This window comes from Anoplopoma fimbria, chromosome 20 (genome assembly GCF_027596085.1).
Source record: "Anoplopoma fimbria isolate UVic2021 breed Golden Eagle Sablefish chromosome 20, Afim_UVic_2022, whole genome shotgun sequence".
In the NCBI taxonomy this organism is placed as follows: domain Eukaryota; kingdom Metazoa; phylum Chordata; class Actinopteri; order Perciformes; family Anoplopomatidae; genus Anoplopoma; species Anoplopoma fimbria.
This window is the reverse complement of record NC_072468.1, coordinates 23890391-23914570: the sequence shown is the minus strand read 5'-3', so window position 1 is coordinate 23914570 and position 24180 is coordinate 23890391. Positions and strand designations below refer to the sequence as shown.

General features: G+C 36.0%; 1 protein-coding gene across 2 annotated transcripts; it reads right to left on the bottom strand.

Annotated features, from left to right (window-relative positions):
• Window positions 1-16598: 16598 nt before the first annotated feature.
• On the bottom strand, window positions 16599-22343 carry LOC129109747 (macrophage mannose receptor 1-like). Of its 2 annotated transcripts, none has more exons than XM_054621870.1 (7): window positions 22254-22343; window positions 21124-21175; window positions 20538-20891; window positions 18874-19275; window positions 17442-17533; window positions 16976-17073; window positions 16599-16828 (listed from the first exon to the last, which is right to left on the bottom strand). In XM_054621870.1, exons 1-7 carry the CDS (start codon window positions 22287-22289, stop codon window positions 16810-16812), a joined length of 1053 nt encoding a protein of 350 aa, XP_054477845.1. In that variant the 5' UTR covers window positions 22290-22343; the 3' UTR covers window positions 16599-16809. The 2 variants fall into 2 exon arrangements, with proteins under 2 accessions (XP_054477845.1, XP_054477846.1); XM_054621871.1 differs by having other exon boundaries at window positions 18940-19275.
• Window positions 22344-24180: the final 1837 nt, after the last annotated feature.

Sequence of the window (24180 nt, the reverse complement as noted above, 5' to 3'; positions counted from 1 at the left end):
TAAAATCCAGCTGTCAAATGTTGTTATAAGGTTGAAATCTGAATTCCTTGTTGTTAATCATCCAAAAGTACAGACAAAGAAAACATCGGCTAAAAAATATTTTCATATGCAAATCATGACTTTGGTGAAAGTCATCCTTTGGAGGTTGGTTGCATCATAAATATCCAACAATAAAGTCCTCAGCTTTCTCTCAGCATAGAAAAAAGATTATATTTCTCAACATATTTTGCAACCTTTGTTAAAGCTGCATTAACTGACCATTTTGGTCACCTTTGTTTGTATTGCAGCTTAAAAAGACAGACCCATTCTCACACCTAATGCATGAATACGGAGGCTTGGTAGTGATCCAAGTCTGACAGCAATGCAGGGAGGCGGCCTTTAGCGTCTGTATGCGATTCACCGGGCTTGTAACAAGTAGTATAAAGTACAACATATTCCACACAGGGCAGCGGATAAGTGAAGGGGTCAAACACACACAGGACTTGTTATTTTTAACTGTAAACTCATTTCTCATATTCATGGACTACTGTCTTGCCTTTATACAAACCTTGTCAAGAAAGGAGTCAAGTATTACATGCATTATTAGGAAACAAAGGTTAAAAATCCTGCTAACAAGTCAATTAAGCTGCAAAGTCTATTCTTACATGTAGATTTTTCAGACCTCCTGTTTCTAAAGCATTTAAAATAACAAACTGTCTTTCTCTGGGAAATGCTCGACATGGTTATAGTGCTTTCATTTGTGACAGTCATGTGTGAGTCTAGTTACAAAGATTCTTACCTTGCGGACAATATTGTTAACTTGCAGTGGAACTGTATTTCATCACGTATTTACTTGAAATATAAAGGAATACTCACAATAATTGTTGAGATCTGAACTCTTTCATCCTCCAAACATACAGACGGCTGCTTATCACACAGATAATTGTTTGCTACTATTTTCATATGCAAAGCATAACCTTGGTTAAGATTACCTTTTGTGACCTGACCATGACGTTAAACCTTACTATAGTTTGCGCAAGAGCAAGTGAAAAAAAGGTGTCTTTTATGGTGCTGCAACTGATTTGTTTCGTTATTGATTCATCTGCTGTTCCGGATTATATATTTTTTGTTGTTCAAACTGTATTCAACATTTCACGGGAAAGTAAAACATTCCAAAACCCAAATATATTCAATTTACAATTATAAAAAAAAAACTGAGAGAAAAGCAGCAAATCTTTACACCTGAGCAGATGCCATACATAGAGCCCCACGGCAGTAATAATAGTTTTTTATTAGTCCAAGTGAGTGAATTTTATTTTCATTATACTCTATCTGAGCAACATTATCAGTCGTTAGAATGTGAAAACCACCAATATGCAGATGACACACAATTGTTTATCTTTTTAACCAAATGACCTCAGATCTTTGTATACTTTGTATACTAAATTAGCAAAAACAGATTCAAGGGACAAGGGTATAAAGAGAATATATAATTGTTTTTTATTAAGGGAACATTGCCAATGTTGTCTTTTCTGGAAAAAAACGTAGACATGTATGAGAATATCTATAATTTGAAGCAACACTACTACTTACATTTATCATCCTCACAAAGCTTCTTATTATCTTCAAATACTAATGATTTTCACATTTTCTTCTTCAACCAGAAATTAACTTAAAAACAAAGATTTACCAATGTTAAGTGCTAAATTGCATCTTATATTTATAATGGATATATATATAGATATTAACATCTAGACTCGTCGTTAGGAGCTCTACTCCATTCCCCCTGGATACAGATTATAGTATTCAACAGTTCATTCAACTCCTCCTTAAACATTGCTGGGTCCATGTTAGGGCCAGATCATACTGTCACGGGTGTGGTGTGGACCCAGAAGCAGTGCGGCAGGACACGGAGTAGAATGCAGCAGCTTTATTGAAAGCGGGACATACAGCAGACAAACAGGCAGGATCAGACTCACGTCGTGAATTCCTATAAGGAAACGCCAAGCCGTCAGGGAAACAGGCAGGGGATCAGGCAGACGGAAACAAGAGGAAGCGAAGACTATACTCGTGGTCGGGGACAGAGGGCTAAGGCGGCTAACCGGGGCAAAGGCAAGGTAGGAATCTGGTGGTCGGGGACAGAAGGCTGAGTCGGGATATAGAATATCTTCACTTTTAAAATGAAGTGATATGTGCATTTTCATAGAATCTGGATTTTTCAATGATGGAAAACGAGGAGAGGCAATTTTAAGTTTGAACTTTTTTAGTGGGAAAAACACATTATCAAATTATTATTCAAAGAAGAGTATCTCTATGTATGTCTTAAAACATGTCTGACAACGAAAGCAATTCTAAACAAAGAATGGTGATGACAGGATAACGTCAAGTCCGTCAGAAATAAACTTAATTCACCATGTATCATGTACAAGTGAAGGTGTCAATACAATTGGTAAAAAAGTAAGACAACAGCAAAGAAGTAAATTAGGTAACTGAAGATTAAAACAAATGATAAAACTGTTTACAGTTGTAAACCACAAAAAGCCCAATCTTCTATTAGCTGAGGTCTAATACATATACAAATTACTTGATTAACAACACAACCAAACCAAATCATTATATAGCAGGCTTGCAGATAATAACATATGTTATGTATTTAACATGCACTAAAGTTCTGTGAGTTTCTCCTGTTTTCTGGGCTGAATCTTCCATCCGAGCTTGAAGTTAGTCCATCCCTGACTTTTTAGCGCTGCATCCAGCTGAAGAAGAATATTAAAAAAAAGACTATGTAGTTTTCTGTCAATTTCTTAATCCACTTTAATATTACCTCTTAGAATAAGCAAAAACAGAGAAAGAGTTGAACCTGCTGCAGGATCTGGGTGTTGGTAGCTGGATCTGTGATGTCAGCGTCAGTCTCAATCTTCATCCTGAGGGTGGTCTTCAACTTTGAAACTGAGCAGTAAAATAAACGTGCAGTCACAAAACAACAAGACTCATATTGTAAATTTTGATAAATAAAAATCAAAAAGATTTCTTGTTGAACAATCACCTTGATGGCAGATGAAAGGATACTTGACAAGACAATTGCTGTCGTCCCATAAATGTAAAGCATTCTCAGCCAAACAGAACTGATTGCCACCATAGTGATTTGGGCTGCCTGGGCGCCAGAATTTGAAGGAGCTTCGGGACTTGTCCGACCAAGTCCACCGCACTCGGTAGAGACCAAACCAAGCTGTAGTTTGGTTTGGTAATGCAGAATAGACAACATTGTTTTCGTTATCGTTCTCAATCACAGCTAAGTCTTTGTAGTGTTCTCTGCAGTAGTCCCGGGCGTTGGACCACGTTTTCTTTGTTGAGATGAACACATAGATTTTCCCAGTTTGGATTGTCTCTGAAATAAACAGAAGTGAAGCCAGTGTAACAATTTATTAAATTATTAATGTTGATGCGTCACAGCTACTTATAGTTAGGGCTGGGCAATGTGGAATCAAATTAATTAATACAGATTTTTTATTTATTGTTGTCTACTTTGTTAAAAATCATGCACAAAAAATATTTTGAGTCTATATATATGTATATATATATATATATATACATATATATAAACTCATAAACTCAACAAACCTGTTGTAAAAACAGCATTAGCCTTCGATAGTGGCATGTAAGTTCACAAAGAGAGCAGCAGCTGTGACATTTTCTATGAAATTTTATCAGTGGACATATGCATTCAATGTGTATAATCCATAAACTACAAATCATTTCTTACCATTGTAACAAATAAAAGAGAATGAATATGCATCACAGGACATATCATTCCATTTTCCATTATCGAGCATTGAGGCACAGTTTTCATTTTGTTTTTCCGCGGACGGTTGCCTCGTATCCCAGTTGTAGTAACCGGTTTTGCTCGTCTCACCGGTTGCTGACCATCTCCAGGAGTTGGTGTCATTGGCCGTGCTGACCCTCCAGGATTTTGGGTCGTCAATCAGTCCGATCCATGCCCAGGTATAGGAGAACGCAGGTTGAAGCCTGCTTATATCGTCCTGGCTTTCAATGGTCGCCAGGTCGGTGTATTTCTCTCTGCAGTACTGCTGAGCATCAGCCCAGGTCATTATTACGTTAACATAGTAGTACTTACGTGGGGGGAAGTGAGAGCAGAAGCTGAGGCTAAATCCTGAGGGTTGGTGATAGAGGGACGATTCATATTTAGTGGTTTACAATGTGTGTAGTCATTTAAGTCAACGTACAATAGCATTAAAACCAAGCAACTCATGCAGATTGTCCATAGCTTATTATTATTATTATTATTATTATTATTATTATTATTACTACATTTATTTGATACTAATAGATAGTTACTTTTTACATATGAAAACATACATGTGATAAAATAAGCAGCTTAACTACTAATCGACCCAGTATTAAAGTAAGTATCTTGAATTGTTAAAAATGCTCTTACAATTCAATATTCTAAGATATGGTAACACTTTGAAAGGAGCTATAATGAGTCGGTTTAAGAACAATCTGCTATCTGCATTAACTCAATTAATATTTTGAATTCAGGACCTTTACTCGTATTTTTGGACTATGCTACTTCTACTTTTACTGAAGTAAAGAAAACTCCGCCGTGACTTATGTCTTTAGTCGTGTTAACTTGAGAGATTTCACTTAATCTCCGGACTGGAAATGCCAACAAACGAAATAAGCTGGTGAGGAAAGCCAGCTCTGTGGTGGGTCTGGAGCTGGACAGTCTGGAGTCAGTGGGTGAGAGGAGGATGAAGGCCAAACTCAGAGCCATCCTGGACAATCCCTCTCACCCGCTCCATGAGGAACTGTGGCAGCTGGGCAGCTCATTCAGTCATCGGCTCATTCCACCAAAGAGCAGGACGGAGCGCTTCAGACGCTCATTTGTGCCCCACTGCCATCAGACTGTACAACAACAGCGGACACCACAGTCTGTCGTCATGCTGACCAGCCCCCCCGCATGTGGATATACTGTACATTTTTATTCTATAATGTTTTATTTATTATCTGTTTCTCTGTAGTTGAGCTGCTGCAACACCCGAATCAATAAAGGAATATACATTTGGGTTTTAAATGAAGTTACTATGAAGCACTTTTCCTACTAATACCTCTATAAAAATGTATATTTTAATACATTTCTTGGTTCAACAACATATGTCTATTAATGGAGTGAATTTCAGACTTTTCAGTTGTTTAAAAAACACCACTCCTAAATTCCTCACCAAATGAGGCGAGGAAGAAAAAAGATTCCTGTTTGTGATGGGTAAAAATGTCGTCATTGACTTTTTTTTATATTCTTATTTCGAGTGATGATTATAATAAATTTTTCTTTTGATCATTTATTGCGCATAAACCTCCGCCCCTTTGAATTGACTCTCTGTTTCTATCTGCATGACTTAACAAACATACAAAAACACCCATTTCATCTGTCGTTAAATTATTTTAATGACTTGACCTTACCCAAGAAGAGGAGAGTCAGCGTCACATAACAATCCATTTCTGATTTGTCACTGAAAAAAAGATGAAAATAGGTATATCTGTAAAATTGTAAAATTTAAATTTTCAAAACTGCCTTGAGCAACACAGGTGTTTCCAGTTATTCTGGTTAGTTGGTACATCTGCTGTGGTTGACACAGGGAGAGGTCACTAAACCTAATGAATAAAAAGATACAGAAAAGTCCTAGCAGCTGCAACAACTATAATGGGAGATCATAAGATAACCTCTATTGAAAAAACTATTGAAAACACCTATGCATAAGTTATGCATAGAGGCACCTTAAAACACAACAAAGTAGGAACACGGAAATATTGGTGGTGTACTTTTTATTCCTGGGACTGTTTTATTCTGTATTTAGTGATTCCCGGTGATTTGCTGGTCCAACAATTTCTAGAGATCAAGCTTAAAACTTGGATTGCTTTTAACCATGAGTCCAAATAAAGTCAGCGAATGCTGTTAAAATAATATTCATATGGAAAGAATTTGATTGAATGAAGCAAACTTATCCCAACTTTCTATCAAAGAACATTTCTGATTCCAACCATTTTGTTTCAACATTAACAACTTAAAAACTCGACATCTACAAGTTCTTTAAAAAATAATTATTACCCCGGCAGTGCTTGTTCATTGTAGAAGTGAAATGGAGAAATAAAAATAGACTCACAGTTTAAAAATCCAGCTGTCGAATGTTGTTATAAGGTTGAAATCTGAATTCCTTGTTGTTAGTCATCCAAAAGTACAGACAAAGAAAACATCGGCTAAAGAACTCCTGATTGATATATAGTGCTTGACAATATTTTCATATGCAAATTATGACTTTGATAAAAGTCATCCTTTGGAGGTTGGTTGCATCATAAATATCCAACAATAAAGTCCTCAGCTTTCTCTCAGCAAAGAAAAAAGATTATATTTCTCAACATATTTTGCAACCTTTGTTAAAGCTGCATTAACTGACCATTTTGTTCACCTTTGTTTGTATTGCAGCTTAAAAAGACAGACCCATTCTCACACCTAATGCATGAATACGGAGGCTTGGTAGTGATCCAAGTCTGACAGCAATGCAGGGAGGCGGCCTTTAGCGTCTGTATGCGATTCACCGGGCTTGTAACAAGTAGTATAAAGTACAATATATTCCACACAGGGCAGCGGGGAGGGGAAGTGGAGGGGTCAAACAAACACAGGACTTGTTATTTTTAACTGTAAACTCATTTCTCATATTCATGGACTACTGTCTTGCCTTTATACAAACCTTGTCAAGAAAGGAGTCAAGTTTTACATGCATTATTAGGAAACAAAGGTTAAAAATCCTTCTGACAAGTCAATTAAGCTGCAAAGTCTATTCTTACATGTAGATTTTTCAGACCTCCTGTTTCTAAAGCATTTAAAATAACAAATTGTCTTTCTCTGGGAAATGCTCGACATGGTTATAGTGCTTTCATTTGTGACAGTCATGTGTGAGTCTAGTTACAAAAATTCTTACCTTGCGGACAATATTGTTAACTTGCAGTGGAACTGTATTTCATCACGTATTTCCTTGAAATATAAAGGAATACTCACAATAATTGTTGAGATCTTAACTCTTTCATCCTCCAAACATACAGACGGCTGCTAATGACACAGATAATTATCTTGCTACTATTTTCATATGCAAAGCATAACCTTGGCTAAGATTACCTTTTGTGACCTGACCATGACGTTAAACCTTACTATAGTTTGCTCAAGACCAAGTAAAAAAAGGCTGTCTTTTATGGTGCTGCAACTGATTTGTTTCATTATTAATTCATCTGCTGTTCCGGATTATATGTTTTGTTTTCTTTCAACATATGACGGGAAAGCAAAACGTTCCAAAACCCAAATATATTCAGATTTACAATTATAAAAAAACCTGAGAGAAAAGTAGCAAATCTTTACACCTGGGCAGATGCCATACATAGAACCGCACAGCAGTAATTATAGGTTTTTATTAGTCCAAGTGAGTGTGACACTTATAATTATATTAATTATGGATTTCCTGACATTTTATTTTCATTATACTCTATCTGGGCAACATTGTCGTTATAATGTGAAAACCACCAATATGCAGAGGACACACAATTGTATATCTCTGTTTCACCAAATGACCTCAGATCTTTGTATACACTTAATATTTGGATGAGTAAAATGTATTTACAATCAAATTAGCAAAAACAGATTGAAGGGACAAAAGTATTTAGAGAATATATAATTGTCTTTTTTTAAGGGAACATTGCCAATGTTGTCTTTTTTGGAAAAAAACTTAGACATGTATGAGCACACTCTAGTTTGGGTTTAAGTTTAAGTCTACCTAAGCTTATATGTTTTGATTGTAACTCCAGTTTGATGTTCAAGCTTCACAATGCAGAATGATGTATGTGAAGAGTTTGACACTAGAAGGAGGTTTTCACATGAACAGTAATGTCAAAAAATAAATATTGTACTACTTACATTTTCTTCTTCAACCAGAAATTAACTTAAAAATAAAGATTGATCAATGTTAAATGGTAAGTTGCATCTTATATTTATAACGGATTATATTGACACCTTGAATATATGTTTGCTTATAATTCTTTTTTTTTTAATTCATTATTGTAGCTGTCAAATATAATTTCAGAATTGTTAAACAACTAATGATATCTGAGGTTTCTCTGAGCTCACAAAAGACTCATAACTAATAAACAGAATAGGTAAAATAGAAAAAGGAACAATTTAAATCAATCCTTCTCACTAATCTTTATAACTTCCCTGGGTCCAAGGTTGAAACCTAGAATGTGAATAGTTCACTAAAGCATCTTAATACAAATACTAAATAAAACAGGCAGCTATTCAGCGAGCTTTTTAGAGCCTTAATTCACATAAGAGAGAAGGAAACACAACTAAACCAAACTTTACGAACTAAAGTTACCAAAGCTTAATGGAAACGGCCAAATTCGATTAAACTTATTGATTTGCTGTAAACGTTTTTGGGTTCCCTTGAGGTGATTTTTGCCTTTGTCGTAAAAGAGCACTAAATTAATGAATGAATGAATGAACTTCCAAATAAATGCTGATGTAGCTAACATTTAACTCATGTTACTGATCAGCTGTTCCCACTGTCAGCGTATTTCTGGGTATATATTTATATTGTCTTCATCTCTGGACATTATGAAACATGACCAATACAAGCTAACATGAAAGGACAATTAAAACTGAAAGACAAATTCTGGTTACTGGCAGATTAAAGCCATGCGCAAAGCTTAGCCTATACCGCCAACTTCTGAAAAAACTACACTTTGCACTGTAGTTTTCCCTCCAGACCATTTTTTTTTTCAACATATCAAAAGTTTGCTTAAATTAGCTTGACAGTTAAATGGAAACACGACTCATGAAAACACAGAAGTAAAAGTAACAACTAAGTGTGATAGCTTATTTAGCTTATTAGCCGTTTTTTAGTTTGGACGCCAGTTATGGTCCAAAATGCACTTTACACAAGTGTGATGTGGAAACTTAAAACATCCAGAGAACAAACACGAAGAAAGGACTTTTCACTAAGATTGGACATATCTCGTGTTCAGCAGTTACACTTTTAAAATGAAGAGATATCTGCATTTTCATAGAATCTGGATTTTTCAATGATGGAGAACGAGGAGAGGCAATTTTATGTTTGAACTTTTTTAGTGGGAAAAACACATTATCAAATTATTATTCAAAGAAGAGTATCTCTATGTATGTCTTAAAACATGTCTGACAACGAAAGCAATTCTAAACAAAGAATGGTGATGACAGGATAACGTCAAGTCCGTCAGAAATAAACTTAATTCACCATGTATCATGTCCAAGTGAAGGTGTCAATACAATTAGTAAAAAAGTAAGACAACAGCAAAGAAGTAAATTAGGTAACTGAAGATTAAAACAAATGATAAAACTGTTTACAGTTGTAAACCACAAAAAGCCCAATCTTCTATTAGCTGAGGTCTAATACATATACAAATTACTTGATTAACAACACAACCAAACCAAATCATTATATAGCAGACTTGCAGATAATAACATAGGTTATGTATTTAAAATGCACTAAAGTTCTGTGAGTTTCTCCTGTTTTCTGGGCTGAATCTTCCATCCGAGCTTGAAGTCAGTCCATCCCTGACTTTTTAGTGCTGCATCCAGCTGAAGAAGATAAAAAAAAAAAAGACTATGTAGTTTTCTGTCAATTTCTTAATCCACTTTCATTTTACCTCTTAGAATAAGCAAAAACAGAGAAAGAGTTGAACCTGCTGCAGGATCTGGGTGTTGGTAGCTGGATCTGTGATGTCAGCGTCAGTCTCAATCTTCATCCTGAGGGTGGTCTTCAACTTTGAAACTGAGCAGTAAAATAAACGTGCAGTCACAAAACAACAAGACTCATATTGTAAATTTTGATAAATAAAAATCAAAAAGATTTCTTGTTGAACAATCACCTTGATGGCAGATGAAAATATACTTGTCAAGACAATTGCCGTCATCCCATAAATGTAAAGCATTCTCAGCCAAACAGAACTGATTGCCACCATAGTTATTTGGGCTGCCTGGGCGCCAGGATTTGAAGGAGCTTTGGGACTTGTCCGACCAAGTCCACCGCACTCGGTAGAGACCAATCCAAGCTGTAGTTTGGTTTGGTAATGCAGAATAGACAACATTGTTTTCGTTATCGTTCTCAATCACAGCTAAGTCTTTGTAGTGTTCTCTGCAGTAGTCCCGGGCGTTGGACCACGTTTTCTTTGTTGAGATGAACACATAGATTTTCCCAGTTTCGATTGTCTCTGAAATAAACAGAAGTGAAGCCAGTGTAACAATTTATTAAATTATTAATGTTGATGCGTCACAGCTACTTATAGTTAGGGCTGGGCAATGTGGAATCAAATTAATTAATACAGATTTTTTATTTATTGTTGTCTATTTTGTTGTAAATCAAGTTTTTTACTAGGCACAAAAAACATTTTGAGTTTATATATATACACACACATACACACACACACACACACACACACACACATACACACACACACACACACATAAACTCAACAAACCTGTTGTAAAAACAGCATTAGCCTTAGATAGTGGCATGCAAGTTCACAAAGAGAGCAGCAGCTGTGACATTTTCTATGAAATTTTGTCAGTGGACATATGCATTCAATGTGTAGAATCTATCAACTACAAATCATTTCTTACCATTGTAGCAAATAAAATCGAGTAAATATGCTCCACAAGACATATCATTCCATTTTCCATTATCGAGCATTGAGGCACAGTTTTCATTTTGTTTTTCCGCGGACGGTTCCCTCGTATCCCAGTTGTAGTAACCGGTTTTGCTCGTCTCACCGGTCGCTGACCATCTCCAGGAGTTGGTGTCATTGGCCGTGCTGACCCTCCAGGATTTTGGGTCGTCAATCATTCCGATCCATGCCCAGGAATAGGAGAACGCAGCTTGAAGCCTGCTTATATCATCCTGGCTTTCGATGGTGGCTAGGTCGGTGTATTTTTCTCTGCAGTACTGCTGAGCATCAGGCCAGGTCATTTTTTTGTTAACATAGTAGTACTTACGTGGGGGGAAGTGAGAGCAGAAGCTGAGGCTAAATCCTGAGGGTTGGTGATAGAGGGACGATTTAGTATTTAGTGGTTAGTACAATAGCATTAAATCCAAGCAACTCATGCAGATTGACAGGTTTTTTTACGCCATATTATTACTACATTTATTTTTTCACTAATAGATAGTTACTTTTTATATATATAAGCATATGTGATATAATAAAGAGCTTCACTACTAATCGTTAAAATGATATTACATTATAATATTCTATGATATCATAACACTTTGAAAGGAGCCATAATGAGTCGGTTTAAGAACAATCTGCTTATAATACTTCTGTTCATTAACTCAATTAATATTTTGAATTCAGGACTTTTACTCGTATTATTGGACAATGGTACTTCTACTTTTACTGAAGTAAAGAAAACTCCGCCGTGACTTATGTCTTTAGTCGTGTTAACTTGAGAGATTTCAGTTAAATTTGGTTTTGAAATTAATTACTATGAAGCACTTTTCCTACTCATACCTCTATAAAATGTATATTTTAATACATTTCTTGGTTCAACAACATATGTCTATTTATGGAGTTCATTTCATAATTTGCATTTTCAGTTGTTTAAAAACACCACTCCTAAATTCCTCACCAAATGAGGCGAGGAAGAAAAAAGATTCCTGTTTGTGATGGGTAAAAATGTCCTCATTGACATTTTATTTTATATTCTTATTTCGAGTGATGATTGTAATAAATTCTTCTTTAGCTCATTTATTGCGCATAAACCTCCGCCCCTTTGAATTGACTCTCTGTTTCTATCTGCATGACTTAACAAACGTAAAAAAACACACATTTCATCTGTCGTTAAATTATTTTAATGACTTGACCTTACCCAAGAAGAGGAGAGTCAGCGTCACATAACAATCCATTTCTGATTTGTCACTGAAAAAAAGATGAAAATAGGAAAATAATTAATGTAGTGCCTTGAGCAACACAGGTGTTTCCAGTTATTCTGGCTAGTTGGTACATCTGCTGTGGTTGACACAGGGAGAGGTCACTAAACCTAATGAATAAAAAGATACAGAAAAGTCCTAGCAGCTGCAACAACTATAATGAGAGAACATAAGATAACCTCTATTGAAAAAATTATTGAAAACACCTATGCATAAGTTATGCATAGAGGCACCTTAAAACACAACAAAGTAGGAACACGGAAATATTGGTGGTGTACTTTTTATTCCTGGGACTGTTTTATTCTGTATTTAGTGATTCCCGGAAATCATGATTTGCTGGTCCAACAATTTCTAGAGATCGAGCTTAAAACTTGGATTGCTTTTAACCACGAGTCCAAATAAAGTCAGTGAAATGCTGTTAAAATAATGTACATATGGAAAGAAGTTGTCTGAATAAAGCAAACTTATCCCAACTTTCTATCAAAGAACATTTCTGATTCCAAACATTTTGTTTCAACATTAACAACTTAAAAACTCGACATCTACAAGTTCTTTGAAAATCAATTATTCCCCGGCAGTGCTTGTTCATTGTAGAAGTGAAATGGAGAAATAAAAGTATACTCACAGGTTTAAAATCCAGCTGTTGAATGTTGTTATAAGGTTGAAATCTGAATTCCTTGTTGTTAATCATCCAAAAGTACAGACAAAGATAACATCAACTAAAGAACTCCTGAGTGATATATAGTGCTTGACAATATTTTCATATGCAAATTATGACTTTGATAAAAGTCATCCTTTGAAGGTTGGTTGCATCATAAATATCCAACAATAAAGTCCTCAGCTTTCTCTCAGCATAGCTGGAATAACTGACCGTTTTGGTCATGTTTGTTTGTATTGCAGCTTAAAAAGACCAACCCGTTCTCACACCTAATGCATGAATACGGAGGCTTGGTAGTGATCCAAGTCTGACACCAACGCAGGTAGGCGGCCTTTAGTGTCTGTATGCGATGCTCCGGGCTTGTAACAAGTAGTATAAAGTACAACATATTCCACACAGGGCAGCCGGGAGGGGAGATGGAGGGGTCAAACAAACACAGGACTTGTTATTTTTAACTGTAAACTCATTTCTCATATTCATGGACTACTGTCTTGCCTTTATACAAACCTTGTCAAGAAAGGAGTCAAGTATTACATGCATTATTAGGAAACGAAGGTTAAAAATCCTGCTAACAAGTCTATTTAGCTGCAAAATATATTCTCACATGTAGATTTTTTAGACCTCCTGTTTCTAAAGTCTCTCTTTTTCTAAACTTAACTAAATGTTTTTTTATTGCCTAAACCATGCATGTATCGAATGGAAACTTAAACGTTCCACACCAAACTGGGAAAAACATTCATTATTGGACGGCATTGTCACATCTAAACAGTAAAGGGTCTTTATCAAATACTTCCTACCACAAAGTTGGAGGAATGCTATTGACAACAAAAACATATTTGTAAAAGCTCTGAAATTATAGCAATTGTGCATTAATGTGAAAAACCTGTGGGCTGTCAAAGTTAACACGATAATAGCGAGTTAATGCAAATTTGTTTCAATACCACTCATTTCTTTGATTTGAAGCATTTACGCAGGACTATGCAAAATGATTAGGATCGCATCCAACGACTGCACATAGAATTCTGCAGTAATGATGTACAGTATATGTGTGGTTTTTCTAGTAAGTATTATTTTATCTTATGTGTTTAAAAAACGCAAAAGGTAACATTTTTGTATACATCATTTTTGTATACATCAATTTGAAGTTGTTTACAGTCTTCAAAAGAAAGGAGACGACTAAGCAAATTATTGAAATTATTTCCTATTCAAACCAGTAAAAGTAAATTTTACTTAGCCGCCGCTGCATTTGCCTTTGTTAAGCTCCCTATTGAGGTAAGGCTGCGTGATAGCAAAGGTCTTGTAATGAATGTATGTATGTGTGTGTGTGTGTGTGTGTGTGTGTGTGTGTGTGTGTGTGTGTGTGTGTGTGTGTGTGTGTGTGTGTGTGTGTGTGTGTGTGTGTGTGTAAACAAGGCTGTTGTACTTTTGGCTCTTTCCTGTCTAATTTTACATCTTTATGTATTAATCTCCTATTTATGCACATTACTGATTTTGCTTCTTCCCCGGAGTTCTTGTGCTTTCTCGCCTCGCAGGTTCCCAGGAATCGGGGTTATATTTGGACTGTCATCGTGCCACCTACTGAGGCCCTGCTGACACCCACTACTACTACCACTATCATTATTAGTCACATTACTATTATTATTGCCTGTACTACTACGCTTATTGACTTGCTTGTACCCTGGAGTCTTTGTGCTTTCTCGCTTCGCAGGCTTCTATAAATCGTGGCTGTACCTGGACCGTGGTCGTGCATCCTGCTACGGCCCTGCTGACACCGACTGCTACCACCATTATTATTACTAGTCACATTACTATTACTATTACCTGTACCATTAAGCATTTTAGCTTTACTTCCACCCTGAAGCCCTTTTGCTTTCTCGTTCTGCAGGTTTCCATGAATCGTTGTGGTACCTGGACCGTAGTCGTGCCTCCTGCTGTGAGCCGACTGACACCCACTGCTACTTCGATTATTATTATTAGTCACATTACTATCCCTATTTTCATAACTATAATTCTACTGTAATAATTGCTGCTGTTATTATAAGTAGTCTTATTATATGAATCATTTATGTCATATACATTGAATGTGTTGTATCTCTGTTATGCTGTTCATTCTGTACACATGACATCTATTGCATTCTGTCCATCCTGGGAGAAGGATCCCTCCTCTGTCGTTCTCCCAGAGGTTTCTTCCTTTTTTCTCCCTGTTAAAGGTTTTTTTAGGGGAGTTTTTCCTGTGCCGATGTGAGGGAAGGACAGAGGGTGTCGCATGTGCACAGATTGTAAAGCCCTCTGAGGCAAATTTGTAATTTGTGATTCTGGGCTATACAAAATAAACTGAATTGAATTGAATCTCATTTACAACTTCAGTTCAAACAATTAGCAGTTATATAAGTCATTTTATAACACTAAAGTGTGTGACTCAGCTTTTTTGATTGTTCTGAACTTTTATTGAATTAAATATAAATGATTGTATAAAACTTTAAATATAATTGAAAGGTAAAGATCTTTGAAGGTCTTAAAATGCCTTAGATGTTATTAAAAAGTCAAACTTTTAGTTTACAAAAGTAGAGTATATTTCATATTATATTTAATATTTCCTCTTACCCACTAAAACACTAATATTAGTCATAATGTATTTTGTACCAATTTGTCCTTTTCTCTAAACCTCCATCAAGCTGTCAGAACTACATTACCATGGAGACCACATTGTCACTAACTGACTAACTGTCACAAATTCTTGGGAAAATAACAAAAAAGGGATTTCAGAAAGCAGCAGATAGAAGGGTCTAAAATATGTTTTTTAAATATATATATATTTATTTGGATGTTAAACTTTTTCAGCAGAGAAAACGCTAAAAATGATAAAGAAGCTAAAGCTCCAGATCACAGCGTTAACATGAACCACCACATCACCTGATCGAGACAGAAGACAGTGGAATTATGAACACTGTTCCTGTAAAGCCGGTTAAGTCTTTATTCACTGTTACAACCTTAACAATGCAAAAGCAGCATGTGCTTACATTCAGTAGCTAGCGTAGAACAGCAATGCTAATGCTAGTTAATGTGTGCTACTGTTAGTTCCACAGGTTTTTACATACGTTTTTAGGTATAAACATAGAGTTTTAGAAATGTTTATATCCTTTCAACCGCTCATTGTACCGCCTATCACTACAAGATTAGATTGTGGCGCAAGAGGCTGTTCAATCCTTTTTTTTATTTCAGTCAACACACAGACAACACTTCCAATTTAGTCATGTTCTTTTCATTTGTTAACAATAAGAAATTAATATTATACTACCAGAATTATCCTCAAATTATTCTCTTTTTAATGTATGTGTGGGGCCCACAGTAATGTTGGACATGATAGTGGTAGCTGGACATGGACACCCCCATATTCTGATGTATTTATTATTTTTATTGTTTGCTGATTGATTTGTTTGGTCATCACCTGGCATGTGTTCACCTGCATTGGCAACTGCAGTGATTAATGGGTTAATGTTGGGTTGCAGTGAGTGGAGCTCATGCTGGCGCTTCGGGCAGCTTGGGGGTCCTTCGGGTGAGAAGAGAGAGCAACGTAACGCTTGCGTCAGTTGAAAAAAGCCACCTGCAGGGTGCAGTCAGCGCTGAAGTGAATGTGTTTCTGTACTTTCAGTAAAACTATTATTTAAGAACTTATGCACGCCTGGAAGTCCCTTATTGTCCGAGTGTGCAACATATGTATTTATTGATTGTCATTTATAAATCCCTTTACAACTAAAGCGTTACGAGTATGAACAATAACAGCAGTGCAAGATCATGAAAAATAGATAAATGACAACAACATTCAGTATTATGGGTAGCGAAAATAATAAATATTTCTTATTAGATTATAAATTGGTACCCATATAAAACAACATTAACTCCAAGTTACACACAATGTGTAAAACACGCTGGCCCAATGGAAATTAATTTACAACTAAAATCAGCATTTATTCAGTGTGAAAGCTGACACACAGAAAATATAACATTTATAAGGCGAGGCTAAGCTGCGATGATACCAGTCTTTAACTTAAAAGGCACAAACGTTAATGTATTTTTGGTTTCCAGAGTAACTGGAGCGTTACTTCATTGCATGACCTGTGCTGTCGTGCATCTTTCTGGGAGTTGCTCTCACAGATTCATCAAGCATCTAAACAGAAAGATAAAAGCATTTTTGCGTATTTACACAAGATTCAATATGCGTTTGTCCCTGTTCTCGTGTCTGTGTGTGTGTGTGTGTGTGTGTGTGTGTGTGTGTGTGTGTGTGTGTGTGTGTGTGTGTTGTGTGTGTGTGTACCTTGTACTGCTTTCACTGCTCACTTGTGTCTTCACTGGAGGTTTTTTCCAGGTCAGTTTGAAGTCAGTCACACCCTGCTTAGCAAGTGCTGCACTCAACTAAGGAAGAAGAGTGATGGTACTTATTAATTAATTTTGATCTTCTTTGCACACAGACGTAGGCACACACACACACACACACACACACACACACACACACACACACACACACACACACACACACACACACACACACACACACACACACACACACACACACACACACACACACACACTCAACCTTAAACTAAACCTAATTCTAACCTGAGCCTTTAAACAAGTCTGAACCATCAAACAGACCTTTGAAGAAGCAGGGACCGGTCAAAATGTCCTCACTTTTCAAAAATGTCCTCACTCTGCAGTTCAAAAACTCATAGTCCTCACAAAGATACATAAATATATATGAAGTACACACACACTGACTATACCTGCTGCAGCAGGTTGGCACTGTAGGCTGGATCTTCCATGTTTGTGCTGGACGCGAACTTCATCCTCACCACGGTTTTCCGTCCTTGGTAAACTGCACAGGGTCAAAAACAGCAGGCAGACGTTTCAGAGATCTGTGTTTTATAACAGCCAAGCAAAAAGTTGCTCTAAAACAAAGATGATAAACTGGGGACTACTTTTGATAAAAGGCCACCAAATCCTACACACTGTGCCTTTAATCGTTTAATTTTATAATCCAAGATTCTACAGTTCCCTCTCATCATTTGTGAGAAGTTACTGCTGATCTCAGGGCACAAATATGACCTGCGGCAAACATGGTGAACATACTCAATGTGCACACATGTACGAACCAGTGGAGCCAACAAATGTCCTCAAGGAGGCGATATAGAGCTAATCAGAGTGTTTTCATGACCACAGTAGTAAACAAACAAATCACATGTGCCGATGCATGTTCACTGCTTCGTCATACCGGTCAGCTTCTGTTTTTTTGGACCAGAAGTGAATCCAAACAGAAGGATTCAGTTTTCTCCTGTTGTTTTCATGTTACGGCGCCCCCTAGCTGCAACGTTCAGACTGCATGTGTCATTTTTTCAGGTGACACTCTCCAGAATGTGTGAAATTGCTTTTTTGCATTGCCTGAAGAATCTGCGTTTGCGTTGTGTGTGGACCATGTTTGAACATATAGTTTTGGACTGCTGGTCGAACAAGATCATGTTGTGACACAGTTTTCTGTCATTTTATAGAACAAATAATAAATCACTTAAATATTCAATTGATAATGAGAATAGTTGTTAGTCGCAGTCCCAGATATGGCCAGCAGCAGCATCAGTTTGTATCAGTAGTTGGTAAGCATGATTAGCATGAGCCACTGTGGTTTGGAATGGAAAACAATACATTTTTTACAAACCACAAATTTAAAGGTGTCGGGTTGCAAAGGGTTCCCATAAAGTTTTCCAAGCGAAGTTAAGCTTGAGAAATTTGGAAGATGTACGCAATTTCAATTTAAAAATCTACATAAATCTATAATAATTTTGGAGAGAAGTGCTTTTATTTGAGGAAATGCTTTTGTGTTATTGTTCAACGAAAGTTCAATAAAATATTTAATTAGTCAAATTCAACTCATCTTAATTTAAGATTGTTCAGTTCTATTAGCAGGATTCATATTTTGTCTGCTTAAGATAATAAAAGTTATTTTTATCTGCATACGACATGGTCAATACAATCTAAAGAAATAACCCCTATATATACACATTTTATTCCTCTTATTTCTCATGGAAAAATTTTCACCTTGAATATTCCCAGAATTTGGCAACCCCCCACAGGCAACTACAGCAATGGGCGCCTAGCAACAGAATTACAGCTTCAGTTTCTACTTTGGCCGACTCAACATGCAATTGGATCAATACATCTTACATTCTATGTCTCGTCTGTCTTCTAACAGAAAGCTTTCATCGGGGGAAATGTTTGCCTGATTCACACCTCCGATGCAGAAGAAAGGGTATTTGGTGTCGCAATGCTCTTCTGTCCATCTTCCATTTGTCAACATTACGGCTGCACAACTGTCCATCCCGTTCAGGTTGTCAGGTTGTCCACTCTCCCAGTTCGTGAAGTAGTTGTTTTCTCCGGGACTCCACCAATACCAGAGTTTTCGTTTTGAGAGGCCGATCCACGCTCCATCTACTGGTAAGGTCAAGCTCTTGACATCAGAGTTTATGCTTTCATTACCGATAGAGACCAGAGTGTCCCCTCTGGCTTCACAGGCAGTTTTGGCGTCATTCCAAGTCTTTTGATTCTGAATAACATAGTACTCTGCACCTGTTGAGATAAAGACGATCAAGAATAAGAAATAGTTGAACATGTGTTTTCAAAGGTACCATGATCACAGCTAGTACGTCAGCGAAAACTAAACGAGTATTAGGCCGTAGTACATTACAATGGACACTGACGTCCAAAGTAGAGTATCAGTTGTGCTGTTGCTAATTAATATTAATTGCATGAGTCACTTGATGACAAGCCACCATTGCCAAACATTAATAATGAGGGAAGATATTACACTGAATAAAACAACGGTACAATCATGGGTGAAAAGTTAAAAAAGGTTTTCGAGTAAAATCATCAGTGGATTGCATCGTCAATTTCAGCCAATTTTGCATTTTCCTAATTAAACTTTCACTTTCATTCACATTATCATATCCCATAATAGATATAATATAGTAGTATATACATTTACTCAGGTATCGTAATTCTTATGAGGAACTGTACATGAGTATTTCCATTTTTTAGCTACTTTATACTGCTACATGCTTACAGTTTGGAGACAGAGATTGTACTTTTTACTCCACTACATTTATTTGACATTATTTACAAGCAACTTAGTCAAATTATTAATACAAATAAAGAAAACTGATTAAGCTACCTAGCAGTTTATAAAGTAGTTGGAATTAGCATCACCTTCACCAGCTGCAACATTAAACTGACTAATGAATACATAGTTTACCTTAATCCAGTGATATAATATATGTGTATTTTTCTGAAATAGGCATTCTGCATATTGAGTACTTCTATTTTTGGTACTTTAAGTTTATTTTGATGCTACACTTTTTGTACTTTTGAATGCATGATTTTACACTGAGGTATTGCTACTTTTAGTTAAGTTAAAGATCTGAGTTTTTCTTCCACCACTGATTATATATAACAATTTTAATTAAACAAATTTTGGATCAAGTAGCTTGTGAAAAATAAGCTGTGCCACATTTAGCAGGCAGCAAATATTGCATATCTTCTGCTATGTGCTGTGTAATGATATTTCTTACTATTTATACTGAGCGTCTTTGGCACAAATATGTACATCGTGATAATTTAAGTTGTGTCTTATTTTATATTGTTGATGCAGCTAGCTTGCTCATCCCGTTCGATTAGGTATTTATGGTTTTGTGGCGTAAATAAACTATGTTTTTGAGTTTATTTCCAAGTAAATGAATAAAAAAAAATCATGGAGTGAAAAGTATAGTCCCCTCGGAAATGCAGACAACTGATAACCGGAATGTAAAATTCTAGAATGCAAAGACTGTACCAACCCCCATCATGACAAACATATGCCTTCAGATCTGAGCAGCTAGCAGTTGACCAGAATCCGTCATCGCCCGTAGCCGCACAGAACTCTTCTCGTTGACTATTTCTCCAATGAAAATATGTTGCTGGATTTTGGTCAACCAAGGTCCATTCTGAGCCATATGAATACAGTCCTATCCAGGCCTTGCTCGTGTACCCCCCAGTTGTGATGTTCTCAATGACACTGGCTTCTTCGGTGTTCTGTATTTGAGCAATTGTAATGTAGTGTGAGTCGCAGTGGAGTTGGGCTTCATCCCAAGTTTTATTCTCTTGGATCAAGTAGAAGACGTATGGATTTGAAGAGGAGTGGACGCCGAAACCTAAGGAGGGAAGTGGATTTGTTGAAAGAAAGTATATCTTTGATTTGTTTTGACACTTTTAACTTTTTGTAACAATTTGTAAAAAACAAAAGTTGAAAATTTTAAATATTATTATAACATTTTGCAGTGATGTACACATATGTACAAATACCCATACACCTCACAATTGGAAAGTTTTAGACTAAGCAATGTTTAATTCCGATAAGCTATCAGCACACAAATCACGTCTCACCTGTGAGCAGGAGTATCTTCAACACGGCCGCGTCCATGCTGACTTTGATTAACTAGACGAAAGAACATGAGAGCATTCGCACATATAAAATACATTTTAATGAGATCCTTTGCTTTGCTGAGTCAAACAAATTCTCTATATTTTATTAGCCTGACACCAGTGGTTAGAAGTAGTATTTAGATTTTTTTAGTGAAGTAAAAGTAGCAATACAACAGTTTTTATAAGTAAAGTACACAGGTATCCGTATCAAAATATGCTAAATATACCAAAAGGAAATGTAAATTTTGTCCTGAATGGCTAATTTCATTATTAAGATATAATATTGAATTTAAATTATTTTATTATTTTTTAACAATAAACCAATAAAGTCTTATCTCTATATTACATCATACTTTATGTGTTGATTATATTTTGTATTGTTAATCTAAATCTGCAAAGTACCTATCAAATAAAAGTAGTGAAGTAACAAAGGACAATATTGGCTTCCAAAATGTAGCGGAGTGGAAGTATAACATAGCTTAAAATGGAAATACTCATGTGGAAGTACCTTAGAATTGTACATTAGTACGGCACTTGAGTAAATGTACTTTTCCACCACTAGTTGATACTTATATTACCAACAGCTGACCTAAACGGACATTTTGACAGGTGTATACACATTTGGCTCGAAGAGATTTTACTGATTTTCTCACTTTGCAGTCAAAATATGAACAGGATCGTCCTCCTAATCGATTACAGAAACGTGGTGAAGCTTCTTTAGCTCATATGCTGTACAAAACCTGAATATATACCTCACCTCAAGGCAAGATAAGTATTGTACTTTCAGACCTGACTTCTCTTTATGTTTACCTTTTTATTTTTGTTTTGGGCAAAACATGTAGACAATTATATACTTTATTTATTAATCAAAGTCTTTTTTCCCCTCTTTTTCCATTTTTTCCACTACAAGCTCCTACCACAAATTTTAATATTTATGTTGCTCTCAGAAGAGAAAGTACAGAATAAGAAATCCTTAAGTCATAAATTCATGTCAAGCTGCACAAAATGATGTTCTCCTTTAAACAATTTGCACTGAAGAATGTCAGATATATAATATATGAAGCTACATATTTACGAAGATGCCCACTTACCAAATGTAAAACGTCTTCAGTTGCATAAGCCTGCATGCATGAGCTTCTGTCCTCTTCAGTGTTTGACTACTACAGTTGCGTTCGAGGCTGTTTTTCTATGTTAATGCAAATCAGAACAGTTTGATCTACAGCTGAAAGATTAACTTTGAACGACACAGATTGGATGAGAAAACTGTGACACACCCTCACAAAAAACTCAACCTTTTCCTCTATCAAAGTCTGAACAAAAGTAATTACTCGCAGATCACAGTAGTAGAGATAATTTAGCTTTGTTTGATCTACATATAAAAAGACATGACATGAAATCATCTGTAGATCTGGAAACCTTGATATCTGATCAAAAACAAAACAAACAGTGAATGTTAAATCTCAAATATCCTGAAAGTCATATAAACCCAAAACATATTTGGAGTATGGATTCTAAAATAAACACATTACAAAGAAGAGAGTTTTTCTTAGTTTGGGTTACTAGAAGGTAAATGTTTTTCCTCGAATCCACCAGCCTTTGATGATATGTTAATTGCAACATAATTATTACATTTATTTTAAGAGCCTATGAAACTCAAAAAGGACTTTAAAATGTTTTTATCCCCACATGTTTAAAAGAAAAGCTTCAATATTTTTTGGAAATATACTTATTTTCTTAGTAAGATGAGAAGATTGATACCACTCAGGTCTGTAGGCTACTCTAAATATGATGTCAAAAGAAGCAGCTAGTTAGCTTAGCTTAGCATAAAGACTGTAAGCATGAGGTATCAGATAGCCTGGCCAAACGAACAAGTTAATGTGTTGATTTGTCAGCTCTATAGTGCTGGTAGGTTTATTTTTTAACTCATGTAGCTCTCGGAAAGAAAGCAAAGAAGTGTAAATCTCAAGCTGCAGCTACATTCATGACACACATTGTTTACGAGTGCTTTTCTCTTTTATTACCACATTTACATCATCTTCAGACCTGAGTGGATGTCAACATTATGCAGTCAGTTAGATTTGAATATATCATCTGGAAAGCCAATGAAGGCAAATAATCTAAAGTTTGCAATATGTCTGAATGTCTATTTGGTGATAAGGTTTAAGCATAAATTAACCTGAAACAATCAAACAAATCAGAAACAATTGAGGGTTTGACCCAGTAGTGAAACAGAGCATTTTTAACCCCTAAAATACAACATGATACTGGAAGGGAACAAACAATTAATCTGTTACAAAGTCAGACCAAACAGACAGATTTATTCTATTGTTTTCTGTCATTTAAACATATAAAAGGCAACCTGCTAAATGTTGATATTTGCCTTTTTTGAGCCCTTTTGTGCCACATTTAGGCTTTTAAATCCGGCGTCTTAACAAAAGGGGAGAGCTGATTTAATAAAAATGTGTTTAGCTCAATTATAAAACATCGTACTTTACTAGTACTTTTCTCTTTAACTGCCACATTTCCATCATCATCAGATCAGAGTGGATGTTGATATTGTGAGGTCTCTTGGATTTGAATGATACATTTGAAGAGATTTGAATACAGAGATGAACAACGTGGTAAAACGTCTGTAGAGAGGAAATCTATGGTGACCCCTAAAAAAAAACACTGATCTTACATTAAAGACTTTTATTTTTAATTTAAAACCATAACATATTTTAAGTCACTCAGTGTGCACAGTCAATATTTACCTGCTCATGGTTTAGATGGGATGATATGGAGGAAGGACCTCCAGGCGTTTGAGGCACCTCCACAGGTGTTTTCACTTAGTGAACGCAGGTGAGTTGGAAAGTCGTTCTGCTTCTGCTCATGGATCATTGGACTCCAAACTCATTAATATTTGTTGACAATTTACATTCGGAGGGTTTTGAATACAAAAACAATCTCTTGTTAAAACATTGACTTTTTGTGGAGAACAAAGATTCAGATACAGATATAACATTGTGCTTCTAGTTT

Bases quoted from the DNA above. Each gene is read 5' to 3' on its own strand.
- LOC129109747 (XM_054621870.1), bottom strand. From the start codon at position 22,289: ATGCAGGCTTATGCAACTGAAGACGTTTTACATTTG. The intron at 21,176-22,253 runs GTAAGTGGGCAT...TCTTTCGTCTAG, and splicing joins CTGAAGACGTTTTACATTTG to TTAATCAAAGTCAGCATGGA. The intron at 20,892-21,123 runs GTGAGACGTGAT...TTCCCTCCTTAG, and splicing joins GAAGATACTCCTGCTCACAG to GTTTCGGCGTCCACTCCTCT.